General features: G+C 37.5%; 1 protein-coding gene across 1 annotated transcript in view; it reads left to right on the top strand.

Annotated features, from left to right (window-relative positions):
* The window catches only part of PATJ (PATJ crumbs cell polarity complex component), a 342,671-nt gene that overhangs the window by 153,277 nt on the left and 174,572 nt on the right, over positions 1–14,822 (top strand). Inside the window, exon 27 of the mRNA XM_080656343.1 lies at positions 9,906–10,005. Coding sequence (XP_080512469.1) covers positions 9,906–10,005 — 100 coding nt within the window. The remainder of the gene's footprint in view (positions 1–9,905; positions 10,006–14,822) is intronic.

Here is a 14,822-nt window from a genome sequence, read left to right on the forward strand (position 1 = left end):
TATCCCATTCTTTAAAAATAGGCCCTCCTTTATCCATGGATATATAAGACAACCTCTGTCCTATCTCAGGTTCTCGGGGGCAGTCTGTTTCTGAGCTTTCTCCTTGTCTCTCCCAGCACAAATGCTGCACTACCTAAATATTAAGCCTAATAATAAATGTTGTCTTCTAAGAGAATGATTTTCTTTACATATTTCTTCTTCTTTAGAAGTGTTTTATCTATTCATGTCCTTTTTCTTTTCCAGACAAATTTTAGAATTGGCTTGTTAAATACCACCAAAATGGCTCTTGGGTGATTTTGGTTGGAATTGTGTCAAACCTATAGGTTAATCTGGAAAGATACATCCTTATAATATTGAGCCTTCTTAACCATTAACATGGTATGTTTTTATATACCATTTTAGAACTTACTAAATTTTTCTTTTATTTCTTTCAATTTTTATAATTTTCTTCAGCAAGGTATTGTAATTTTTTATTTATTCCTAGACATCCTTATATATTTTTAAATTGTATTTTCTGCTTGTTACTAGTGTGTAGACATAAAATTGATTTTTATATATTTATTTGACATCTTGTAACATTATTCTCTTATTCTTTATAATATAAAATCTAGTGTAGAACACTGCGGAAATGAAAATGCTAAAAAAAATATTAAAATCTTTCATAAACCCACTACCTAAAGATAAACTTATTAAATATTCATGTAGAGCCTTCTAGTGTCTTTGGGTGTGTGCTCTATATGTATGTATGAAGTATTTTTATTAAGAATCTCAAATTTTAAAGAATTTTTTTAAAAGAATCTCAAATTTTAATACTCTTTCTATAGATTTTTATTTCTGGATTTTTGATATAGCTAATAATAACTCCATTGATAAAGGCAGTTTATTTTTCCTATACCAATTTTTCTTTTTCTTGTTTTATTATATCTGCTAAGATCTCTAATATGTTTAATGTAAGTATTGATAGCTAACATTCTTATCATTTTCCTCCTGATATTTAAGAAAATGCTTTTAATGTTTCATCACTGAATATGATTTGTACTGTAAATTTTTGTAGATAACCTTTAAGGTTAAGGGTGTATTCTCTTTTATTCTTATTTTGCTAAGAATTTTTATGATGAATGGCATTGGCATTGAATATTTTAAAATTATTATCTGTATTCACTGAAATAATTGTGTGTGTAATTTTTTTTCTCCTGAATCCCTTAATGTGGTAAATAATCCACATTAATAGATTTTTGTCCTGTTGAACCAATCTTGAATTCTTGTCTTAAACCTAATTACATCATGATCCTTTTTGCCCATTGCTAATATTTCTTTATTGTTTTTGCATCAGTGGTCAGGAATGAGATTGGCCTGGAATTTTCCCCTTATGTACTATTCTATCTGGTGTTGGTTATATGAGCCTATTAAAATGAATAATGAACAGTCGGAATATTTCTCTTTTTGTCTTTTTCTTTGTTTTAGTTCTCTGAAAGTCTATATGAAATGGTAATTATCTATTCCTTACATGTTTGGTCAAACTAGCCTACAAAGCCATCGTGGTCCTGTGTTTTCTATGTGGGAAAAATCTAAAATATGGATTCAGTTCTTTAATAATTATTGAACTATTCAGATTTTCTATTTCTTTTATTTTTTTAGACATTTTTTATTGATTTCAAAGAGGAAGGGAGAGGGAAAGATAGAAACATCAATGATGAGAGAGAATCATTGATCGGCTGCCTCCTGCGCTTCCACATTAGGGATCGAGCCCGCTACCTGGGCATGTTCCCCTACTGGGAATCAAACTGTGACCTCCTGGTTCATAGGTTGATACTCAACCGCTGGGCCCCACAGTCCAGGCTCTATTTTGCTTAGCATCAGTTTTGGTTACTGACTCTTCTCTAGGAATGGAATATCACCTTTTTACATTTCTTGGCATAAAGTTGTTCAGGCATTCTTTTCATTTGTATTATCTATGCTCTCTCCATAGTATTGGTTTGTCTTTCTGAGTATAGTTTATTATTTTACATTTCTTTCTTAATTAATCATGAAGTTATTCCTCTTTTTGAAGAATTAACGTTTGAACCATGTTAGCCTTCTCTGTTGTATCTTTAGTCTGCTTAATTTTGTTTTCATCTTTATGTTGCCTTATTTCTTTGTTAGCATTTGTTTTCCTCTTTTCCTGTTAATAATCTTTAGCTAATTATAGAGTTTATTAATTTTTTAGCCATTCTTTTTAAAAATAATAATTTATTTTCCTTCTAAGTACCTTTTTACCTGCATCACAAAATTTTAAGTTGAATTTCTCTTGTTCAGTACTCTTTTGTGTTTTTTTTTTAGTTCCCAACATGATTTCTTTATTACCTGTTTATTTATAAACTAGTGACCCAGTGCATGAAATTCATGCACAGTAAAGGGGATTAATTAGAGGAAATAATTTAGTATTGCTATTTGCCCTTTCTCTATAATAGAAGTGTCAGAGATGAAAGAAAATTAGTAAAATGTTTATGAAAACCTTCTTCTTGTCAGAGTCTGGGGCTCACCAAGGGACCCAGAGTCAAGTCCCTGCCCACCCACATGCACCTCAAAATCATGTGAGACCCAGACCTACCCCTCCTCCCCCGCATTGGGCTAGATCCAGACCCAGCCAGTCCCACCCTTGTCAAGCCCTGTCAAGGCAGGGGGCATAGCCTCAGGTCCCCTGGCCTGGGACCAGGATGGGGGGGCATGGCCTGAGGTCCCCCAGCCCAGACTGGGGAGGGGCATGCCTTGAGGTCCTCTGTCAAGCCCTGCCAGGTGGGGGACATGGCCTGAGATCCCCTGTCAAGCCCCGCTGGATGGGGGGCATGGCCTGAGGTCCCCTGTCAAGCCCAGCCAGGCGGGGGGGGCGCAGCCTCAGGTCACCTGGCCTGGTGCTGGGGTGCGGGGTGCAGCCTGAGGTCCCCTGTCAAGCCCTGCCAGACGGGGGGTGCGGTCTGAGGTCCCCCGGCTGGTGCCAGGGTGCGGGGCGCTGCCTGAAGTCCCCTGTTAAGCCCCACCTGGTGGGGGGCGTGGCCTGAGGTCCCCTGGTCTGGCACTGGGGCGGGGGGAGCAGCCTGAGGTACCCTAGCCCAGCACCAGGATGGGAAGTGCACCTTGAGGTCCCCCGTCAAGCCCCGCTGGGTGGGGGGCACAGCCTGAGGTCCCCTGCCAAGCTCTGCCAGGTGGGGGGCATGGCCTGAGGTCCCCTGTCAAGCCCCACGGGGGCAGGGGAGGGCGTAGCCTCAGTCCCTACTGATTGCTCATTAAGGCTCCTTAAGGGAACTTGGCCTCAGCTATGGGTGCAGCCATCTTTATGACAGAGTGATGGTCAATTAGCATATTCCCTCTTTATTACATAGGATGTATATTTGAATTTATATTGGAATATTTTTTAAAAACTTATTGTTATTATTTTCTAATATATATAGTTATAATCAGAGATTTTGGTTTCTGTAATATTCTCTTACATTGGTTGAGACTTTTTGATAATCTAGCACATCGTCAGTTATTGTAAAAATGTATTTGTGATTTGAAAGAATAGCTATTATCTAGTTATTAGGTATAGGACTTTATAATTATTAGAGCAGCCCAGCCAGTGTGGCTCAATGGTAAAGCATCGACTTATGAACCAGGAGGTAACTGTTCAATTCCTGGTTAGGAGGCAGCTGATCAATGATTCTCTCTCATCACTGATGTTTCTGTCTCTCCCTTTCCCTTCCTCTCTGAAATCAAAAACATATCCTTTTTAAAAAATAAAAATAAATAAAAACAAAGTCATTAGGTCCAATTAACTAATTGAGTTATTAAGATATTTTATGTACAAAGTGATTTTTGGAGGGTCAGGATAACCTAATAATCTCCCATTTTGATGGCAAAATTAGCCTATTTTTTATTTAGTTTTTTAGTTTTTATTTTACATTTCTTCGAATTAATTTATTAGGTGTTTTCAAGTTTAAAGATTTATATCTTCTTAGGGAGTTGATCCTGTTATTAAGATGTGGCATTATTTAGTAATGCCTTAACATGTGTTTCATCTAATATTACTGAAACTATGTCAGCTTTCTTTTTTTGTTTGCCTGGTATTTTGACTTGGAAAATTTTGAGCCACACACAGACTGAATTTTGAGCCACACACACACCTGGGTGTGTCTGGGCTTGTAAGGAATTCTCAAAGAATACTGGTTTTTCTTTTTCCTCTTGTTCCTTCCATCTCAAGCTAAAGCCAAGGCCAGGAAAGGCCTGTGATCAAGATTTTGGTTTGTTTGTTTGTTTGTTTTTAACTTTATTGCAGGTTTCACCCTGTTTAAAAGGGTTGGGGAGCTGTAACTGAATTGAACACTTGGGACAACTTTATTTGCAGAAATGCACACTGGGGCCAATCTAGACTTCTTGAAGATTTGGGGGAAGGGTTCTTCAAAAGGATAAGCAAAAGTAACATTAGGATGCTTTCCAAATTCTAGGATTGTCTGTTTTAACCTGGTTGGCCACCTTCTTTGAGTTCAGATCTTAATCACAATGATTATATTCTGATTAACAGTAGCATATACTGTGTGTTCAGGATTCTGTGGTTTGTTTTTGGCAATTGTTAATAAACACATATAAGAGGTAGATTCTGGAACACTGTTTTAGAAGTGTTAGTTATGTACAGATTGCAGGTCATTACCAGCAGAATTTTTTCTCAACCTTATGGGCCTTGTTTGCAGTGATTGGGGTTGGGAGGGTGGTATCTTTAGTTCCACCTTCCACATTGCTTGACCTCAAGTGGAGACTTGGAGCTAGTTCAGCAGTTCAGGAGAACATGATGCCAGGGGAAGGGGCGTGAAGGAGGGATTAAAAAGAGACAGGAGGAAACTTTTGGGGCTGATGGTAATGTACATTATCTTGATTATGGTAATGGATTCAAATTGTACACTTTGAAATGTGTACACATTTTTTTATGTTACTTTATCTCAATATACCATAATAAAACTTTTAAAGACAAACAACCTTCTGCCCTCCAGGAGCTTGTATTCTAGTGAGGCAAAGCAAATAATATGGAATTCAGAAACTGCTGCTTTAAAGCAGTTTGGGACAAGATGTGAAGACTCACAAACATGGCATCTGAGAGGAGCTGGAACATGCTAGTAAGCTCCATGAGGATAGGGATCTCTTCTGTCTCATAATAACCCCCATTGCTCAGAACATTGCCTGGCACCTAATAGGCACACAATACATACTCGTTGATCGAATAAAGACTCCTCAAAACAGAGATACTCATGGACTGGACAAGTATGGTGATTGCCCGTGGGGAGTGGGGGTTGGAGGGAGGTGGAAGAGGGTGTAGTGGAAATAAATGGTGATGAACTGAGACTTGGGGTGGTGAACATACAATACAGTGTACAGATGATGTGTTGTAGAATTATGCACTTGAAACCTGTATAATTTTGTTAGCCAGTGTCACCCCAATACGTTTTTTTTAAAGAAAAAAAAATAAAGCATCATTGATCTATGAAACAATTTTAAAAACAGACTCCTCAAAACAAAACAAAAGAGCCTGTCCGTCGTTGCCACCTATGAACCGGGAGGTCATGGTTCGATTCCCAGTCAGGACACATGCCTGGGTTGCAGGCTCAATCCTCTGTGTGGGGCATGCAGGAGGCAATAGATCAATGATTCTCTCTCATCATTGATGTTTCTATCTCTCTCCCCGTCTCCCTTCCTCTCTGAAATCAATCTCATTTGTACACACACACACACACACACACACATCCTCGAGTGAGGATTAACAAAAAAATTTACACAAAAAACACACACAAAAGAAAACCACAGTCTTCAAGCCACCAGGGATTGTCACATGCCCTTTAGTATTTATGGATATTTCTGTTCTTGGTCACATGTTACAAAAGCACATTCTGAAACCTTTTTTCTCATTTTTATAAGGTTAAGAAGGGTATCTCAGAATATTTAGTCTATGTTATTGCTGGAAGTTTGTGACTTTATATGTTGATTCTGAGTATTCATCAATCGTATATTGGAAACTTACAGTTTGCTAGTAAATGTGAAATAATCGGGATGTAACGTCTGAAAGGAAACAGTTGAGGGATTGGTCTGTGGGCCACAGATAATAAACACATAGATGAATAAAGTGGTTACTAATTTAATTACTTTGGGGACATGAAGTAATTATTTGATTGAGGGAAATTCCACATAAGATCCCAAGAAGGGTAAAGATAAATGTATGATTCTTATCAACTTTGGCCTGTTCCATTAAACCAAATTGATTTTCAATACATAGCAAGGATATCTGCAGTCAACTGTAAGTTTAATATGACTATTTTTTAGGGGCTATTATGTTGGTAAAATACATTATAAAAATGTATTTATTTCAGGTGAGTTCTTAAAATGAGTACATTTTATTATATGTAAATTATACCTCAGTAGGGTTAAGACACTTCTATTCCAAGTGAAAAATCTGAACATGCTAGACACTGGGACTAAGGGGAACCTCATGAAGGCACTTCCTGAGGGCACTAGGGTGTTACAGGGTGTATGCTCTCTCACCATTCTTAACAGCAGCAGATAACACAGAGTTCCATTGGTGATATTCCATATTGTGCTAGGACTTAGAATTGGCCAGTAATACTAGAGTTAATGTGTAAGAATCTGCAATATTCTTTTATAAACACACATATGGGAATATTCTACTTAAATAATGCTTGTAAGTCTCTATACACCAACCAGAAAGAGATTCTCTAGGAAACTTACATCTAGTTTATTTATACCCTGTGATGGTAGGAAAATATTACAGACTCACAATGAGAGGAAATGGCTTTTCTCAGTTTCATATACACAGAGTACTTTCAGTAACAAACATAGAATTGAAAAAATTTTAGTGGAGAAACAGAGTAGAAAAACAAAACAAAGTTCTGTTGCCACTGGGGATTTACTGTGGGAGCCAAGAAGTCCTGTGTATTGGATTAAAGTAACTCATGAATCACGTATCTCAAGCACCACTATTTAGTTGGTTCTGGAAGGTGAGTCTACTTGAACATCTCAGTGGGAACTCCAAAACTGACAAAGTATAATTTCAGAAAAAAAATAAAAACATATAAAATTATGCAAAATGTACAGGTTCTAGGTATTGACTTAACTCATCAATGAAGGAACTAACATGATGATTAGCCTTGTTCAGAGAGAATTGGAAGAGTGAAGTATATATAGTTGCTGAAAGAGAATGCTTAAATAAGGTTCAAATTTAGATACAATGCTGGTTAATGTCTTACAGGGCAATCAAACTGTAACCTTTGGAGTTATACTTTCTACAGGACTAAAATAATTTGCATCTCTACCAGGCAAAATTAATATGCAATGCTATTGGACATGAACCAGAAAAAATGCAACTTTTTCTAAAAGTTAATATTGTCAGGGAACCTAAACAGCATGAGTGACAACCAGTTATTTACTCGTATTTAAGAAAAGCCTACTTTGTACCAGGAACTATTCTCAGAGCTAAGGATGCCACACTATGTTGCCCTCATGGAGATTATATTCATGTGGCCTCCTTCTATATACCTAGCTCCAGCCTTCATTGCTAAGGGGAGAGCCAACCCTGCCTACACCCTCCTCTCATGTGCAGTAGAAAGATGCCCCAGGTATTTGGCAACCCACATTCAGACTAGAGGGCATCCAAGACATGAAGATCCTATATTCTTCTCCGGAGTGTTGGTAGAGTTAATGAAATAATCAGTTGTGTAAACAATTCCCCACTAAATATAAAAAAAAAAGTGCTATTAAAGAATTTATATCTTTCAATATTTTAAAAGCTGGCTGTCCTTGTTCTGAGTATTGTCTTTGACCTAGAATGATCTGGTTCTGAGGAAAAGGTTTTATGGGAAAAATCATTTGCTGTTTTTACTTTTCACTTAACTCTTAATTTTTTTCAGCAAATATTAAAGAGACACTGTGATCAATTTATGTATATTTACACTAATAAAAGAGAAAGATGCAAATTGACTGTACCTTCACGACACCCACCAGCCAATCAGGAGTGAGTATGCAAATTAACACAACAAAGATGTTGGGTTAATTTGCATACACAGGTGCTGAGTGGCCAGGGTGGGATGCTTGCATCGTTGCCATGGCGACGACGCAGGTGTTCTGCACTGCCCCAGCCGCTCGGGTCTCTGGGCAGTGTGGGAAGGCAGGAAGGCAGTTCCAGGCTGGAGCAAAGGCGGAAAGGCGGCTCCGGCCAGAGCGAAGGCAGTGTCGGCAGCCAGGGGAAGAAAGATCCATTCTTGCATGAATCTTTGTGCATTGGGCCTCTAATATATATATATATATATATATATATATATATATATATATACACACACACACACATATATATATATTACTTTAATGCTTTTATATATTGAGATTTCCTAAATTTCAGTACAGATGCAGTTTTAAAGTAGCTGGTCATGGAATTCTCATTTACAGTGATATCTAACATATGTATATATTTTTTAATCCTCACCTGAAGATATTTTTTCCATTGATCTTTAGTGAGAGAGTGGAAGAGAAGGAGAAGGGGAGGGGAGGGAAGGGGAGGAGAGGGAGTGGGGGGGGGAGAGAGAGAGAGAGGAGAGAGAGGAGAGAGACATCGATGTGAGAGAGATGCATCAATTAGTTGACTCCCACATGTGCCCTGACTGGGGTTGGGGATCAAACTTGCAACTGATGCATGTGTCCTTGACCAGGAATCAAACCTGAGATTCTTTGGTCCATGGGTTGATGCTCTAAATACTGAGCAAAACAAGTGGGGCAATTTGTGTATTCTTTTGCTACTTAATAAGCTTTTTGTAATTGGCATCTACCTTCATCATTCTTGAAACTTTATCAATTTTTGGATTTTCTACATTTATATGAAGTATTGCTTTTGTTAGACACTATTTAAATAAATTCGGGTATGTGTTTTCCTTTATGGATCCCAAATAGTCTTCTTTGTTTTGGAGGAACTTATTACATGCCTGCTTTCTGTAATGGCCAGGTCATTGTCCATTTACTGAAGTATATCCTGCCATTAGTGGTTTTATCATATAAATCATAATTGAATGTACTTTGTTGAAATCCTGTAGCAAAACAAATCTTAATCCAATTGTTTTGGAATCTGTGGAGTGTTTGGATCTCTCTGCTCCTATTCTTTAGCAGCTTGGCTCTCTCTATAAAGTTTGGCATGTTTTATTTTTCCCAGCGTTCCAGAAAATGTCTACATTCTCTGAAGGTAATCTGATCATAGAGTTTTCTTTTGCTTTAGTTTGAACGAAATATTGATGTGTTGTATCGTTCAGCATGTAAATTTAAAAAATACATAGACCTACAAAATGTATTCACCATAAAGATTTCTTTCTTTTTTTTAACTTTGAAATGTGTTGACTATCTACAAATTATAAATGAATACCTTTTCAGTTAGCAAATCTTGGTATTTCAAGTATGTTTTTAAGAATGAAATCTATATCTTTTACAATTGAATGAAAAGTGTAAATAATTGTAGAAATAATGCAGTGAATATTTTTTTACATTTAGATTTAATTTTGAAATGTCTTTCATTTGAATTACTTGGTTTAATAACAAAGAAAATTAAGCTTTATAGCATAAAGAAAAGACATGTAATTGGCTTTCTTACTGAGAAAAGGTATACATTCTTCTGGGCAGGTCTACAGTCTTAAAAACTGTGCTTTTGACGTCCTGTTCTCTTTATTGGTGGGTTTACATTCCAGAGTCACTTTTACATAATAGCATAAATAAAAGAAAATAAATTATATTTATTTTATAATCTTCCTGATATAACTGAAGTTGGATACATATTATCTTTTTATCCTAATTGCCATTGAAGAAGAGGATTGTGCAAAGGCCATTTACCCTTCTCTCAAATTTTGCATCTTCAGAGGCAAGGAACTGCTCCGCCTCCGATGAAACTGCCGCCTCCTTATAAAGCTCCGTCTGAGGACAGTGATGAAAATGAAGAGGAATATGCATTTACCAACAGTGAGTTCCTTTATGTTATTTGAAGTGGGTGCAGAATTTGTTAAATTGTGCTTTAATGACTGCTATAAATTATCAAATGCAATGCTGTAGGTTCTTAGAAAATGTGCATGAATATAAGACAAAAGACAAAATTGACATTCTCCTTAACTTTTGTGACTTTATTTTCCTAAGCTTTCCTCTTTGACAGTAATATAATATTAGAGTGAATATTACACTATTTTATCTACATTTCATCCTGCTTTTACTATTTGGTTGTGAATACAATAATGCTGAGAAGTCCTTGATACTGCATTTGACCCACAATAACAGGAATTGTATGTCAGTTCTTGATTACTTACCCTACTCAACGGATGGTGATGTTGCTAATACAAAATTCCAGAAGGCCTACCAAGTCATATTGTCTCCTTTAGAATTCCTTTCATGATTTTCTATTGCATTAGCTGTATCAAATATACATTCATATATACATACATACATATATATGTATATATATATTTCTTTATTGGAGGCTTTATTGAAAAGAATTTGCATTTCTTTTGTGCATGTACAGTATATGTAGTTATATCTGGTTGCTGTTATATAAGGAATTACTTTTGGGGGTGATGAAAAGAAATATTCTGTATATCTTTCTTTAAAAATATTCTTTATATACAGAAGGGGAGTTTGGTATAGAAATTGAAAGAGTTGCACTTCCAATGTGTGATCTTCAGAGGCAAGGAACTGCTCCACCTCCGATGAAAGTGCCCTTGTCTATGAAAATAGTGGGACCCACATCACAGGGTTTTAATGAGGATTAGAATAAGATGATAAGGCTTTTAGCCTGAGATATAGTGAATCTTCAACAAGTATTATAGCTCTTATTATTGTTAATAATAATTATTAAGTTGGCTCTATAGCTATATATATTTCTAACTATAATAAATGTTTAAATAAAAGTATAAATATAATTTTATAATAATTTAGGTGACTTTATAAAAGTTTGGCTCCTATTTTGTGATTTTACAGAGCCTTTTCTCATGCATTATTTTCTTCATTCAACAATGTTGAAAGCCACCTGCTTTTTACTAATAGTGTTAATGAAGTAAATCTGCTATGAAATGAAAAACATAGCTCCCTTTTTCTTGTTGGGAACACCGGCCTGGAAGGGAGGATACAAAGGCATGGGAACAAATTCTGATAAATGTACTACAGTGCCTTGGTTTTCAACCTCTTTTGGAGAACTACATATAATGGATACGATTGATACGTGTGTGCACATATATAATAAAATCCTTTGTTCAGATATAGATATTAGGACAGCCACAGCAGAGTGGAGATGGTTGATTATTCATAGTTTCTGTGATGCTAGAATGCCCATAGTTGCATAGCTGTTAGGAAACTTGGTTTGGGCATGTGACTAAGATTTCATTCTAATACTAGTTCTACTACTTAGTTGTGAATTCATGGATGAGTTACTTAACCTTTTCCTGGATCATACTTTCTTATCCATAAGGGAAGGAAGAGGTATCTTATTATAACTTGCCTTATAGGATTTTTGTGAGAATTACAGGGGGTCAGGAAACATTTAAAGAGCTTAGGATCGGGATTGTGATAACTAGTAAACACTCTGGTTTCCATGTGCCAAACCTTCACATATATTAATAGGTCAGTCAACATAATAACTTTGTGAGGTCTCTAATTATACAAATAAAAGAAACCGAAGCTCAGAGAATTAAGGAATATGTCCAAACTTAACACAGCTAGTAAATGGAGATTACACCCAGGTACTCAGACTCCAGAACCTGTCCTATCACCTACATTTCCCATTACTTAAAACCCATTAGTATGGCAGAAATAGGTACAAAGTGATTGGAGGTTATCTAGTCAGTAGTACTTTGATGCCATAAAATAGGCAGAGCACAGTACTCACCTGAAGTTCAAAGATCATGGGTACATCGGTATTCATACATATGCACACATTTATGACATTAGTGGGGTTCAGGAAGGACATCAGTTTTCACTCATCAGAGATCCACCATCGCTCCCAACTCCCAGCAGCCCCACCCTGCTGAGCTCAGGATGCCAGCAGAATCTGGGACAGATTGAGTTGTACAGGGACCATTTTTTCCTCATATACACAACCAGTGCAGAGCCCTTCCTTCACATGGACAAACCTTGGTCTGTTTGGGCAAGATAAACTGTTGGCCTCACCCTGATGACTCCCTGAGACCCTGCTCTACCACAAAGGCCTGTGGACACCAGGGGGACGGGGGTGGGGGATAGCAGCTAGACTTGGCATACCCCGGGACTTTTGCTGAGTGGCCTCAGACCCAGCACTGGCACCAAGTTTGAACCTGTATCAGTCTAGTGAACACTGCTTGCCCCTGGTGACTCACTGCCAGAGGCTCCTTCAGTGATTGAGCCTAAGAAGCAGCCGGCAGGTGAAGGCAGATCTCGGGTGCCTTGGGCCTTTGGCTGATCTGCCGCAGGCTCGGTGCTGGTGGAAGCCAGCCTTGGTGTGCAGCTTGGTTCTTTCCACACACCCCCAAGGCCCAGCAGAGGCAGCCGCAAACTGTGGATCACTTTGTAGCTCCAAACAGGTTGCCTAGGACCAGTCACAGTCAGAGTCTGACATTGACCTGCACCAGAGTCCCTTCCAAGAGGCCCCAGAACTAACACACCCAGTTGTTCAGACAACATCAGAGCAGGATCCAATTAGCTTCACAAGTGGCATATTTAAAGGGTCGTCTCAGCAGGCATCAGACCTTCTTGAAGTGAACTCCACTTCGTGTGGTCAGCACCTACGTTGCAGCTTGTGCACTATGACTGAGGCCAATCCTGTGAGTCAACCCCCGCACAAATGGACCAATAGCATTCAAGGCTCAAGTTACAACAGGAGGGAACTCATAACCCACACAAGGGACATTCCTAGAGCACCCAGCTCAGGTGATCAAGGAGACTGTGCCACTGAATCCCACAGGACACCTACTGCATAAGGCCACCTTACCAAAACTGGGCGATATGGCAGATCTACATAATATATAGAAACAAAAAAGAGGCAGCCAAAATGGGGAGACAAAGAAACATGCCCCAAATGGAAGAACAGGAGAAATCTCCAGAAAAAGAGCTAATGAAATGGAGGCAAGCAATTTACCAGATATAGAGTTCAAAAAAATGGTTATAAGAATGCTCAAGGACTTAGTGAGAACTACATGAAGAGAACATAAAAAAGAATCAGTCAGAAATGAAGAATACAGTATCTGAATTGAAGAATACACTTGAAGGAATGAACAGTGGGTTGGATGAAACAGAGGACTGAATCAACGACTTGGAAAACAAGGGAGCAGAACACACCCAATCAGACCAGCAAAAAGAAAAAAGAATTTATTTCATTTAATTTTTAGTTACAGTTCGCATTTAATATTATTTTGTATTAGTTTCAGGTGTATAGCACAGCAGTCAGACAATTATATACTTGACAAAATGCAATTCTCTCTTGACCAGCCAGTGGGTTGCAACCTGCAGTATGAAAACACACTAATTGCTGTCCCCCACCATTCTGATTCCTTACATCTGGAAAGACCTAATGATTCACAAATGGTACATTTGTCAGTCTCAAAAATTTAAAATCTTTGTCAATAATAAGTAAGACTATATGTGAATTGCACATATGAAAAAATTTTCTAGTCAGTATTGTCGACTTAAGAAATATGATAATAATTTCCTAATAGCAAAGGAGAAAAACTAGAAAATATCTAGGAATAATACAATTAGAAATGTAAAGCTCATGGCAGTGATCCATAATTATGTTAGTCATTCACTCTTTGACAATGTGATGAAAGCTATAAATCCACTCCCCGAAAAATGTCTGCAGATACATGGAAACATTGTCACCCATGTGCATGCACACACACACACACACACACACACCCCATTTTAAATAGAAATAGGTATTATTTTGCCTATTTAGTGGTAATCTTGAAGCTCATTTAAGAATTCATGGGCCACAGGTTACCAATCCCTATAATTTCTTTTTTAAAGAAAACTATGAAACTTTATTAAAGAAGATTTGGGGGGCAGGAGAGGGGGAAGTAGAGATATGTTATTTTCCTGTTTGGAATACTCAGTATATTTTAGATTTTAATTATTTCTAAATTAGTCTATAAGCTTAAGGTAATTTGAATCCAAATCCAAAGTGTGTATAGGCTTTTAAAAATATATGACAATTTCATTGAAAATTGATTTGGAAATGAAATGCTAGACAGCTTTGGAAAATGTCCCCTAGTATCTGAATATATTCTAGAGTGGTGGTTTTCAGACTCAATTTGGAGCTTTTAGAAATGACTTGGAAGTGTTTTGGATTGTCTAAATCAGCTTTTCTCAACTGTGGCACTGTTGCCATTTTTACCAGATAATCCTTTGGCAGGGGGTGGGAAGGAGCTTGTCCTTTACATGGAAGTATGTTTAACAGCATCCAAGGCCTCTACCCACTGGGTATCACTACTATGCTCTTTCTACCCCAGTGGTGACAGCAAGAATGTCTCTACATATTGCCAGGTGTCCCCTGGTCTAAATGGATGGGGGTTTCTACTGTCATTTATTAGTTGGGGTGCCTACTGCACTGTATTGTATCGGATAATCCCATACAATGAAGACTTATCCTGCCCAGAGTACCAGTAACCCTCGTGATTAGAAACATTGTTTAAAACTGCAGTAATTAAATCAATAGTTTTTGCATTAAACATTGTCTAGAAATAGACCAGGGTGTCTATTTAGAATTTAGAACATAAAAAAAAATGTTCTTTTTTAAAAATAGTAGATAGAGTTTAGATTAATCA

This window comes from Plecotus auritus, assembly GCF_963455305.1.
Source record: "Plecotus auritus genome assembly, chromosome: 2".
Lineage (NCBI taxonomy): Eukaryota > Metazoa > Chordata > Mammalia > Chiroptera > Vespertilionidae > Plecotus > Plecotus auritus.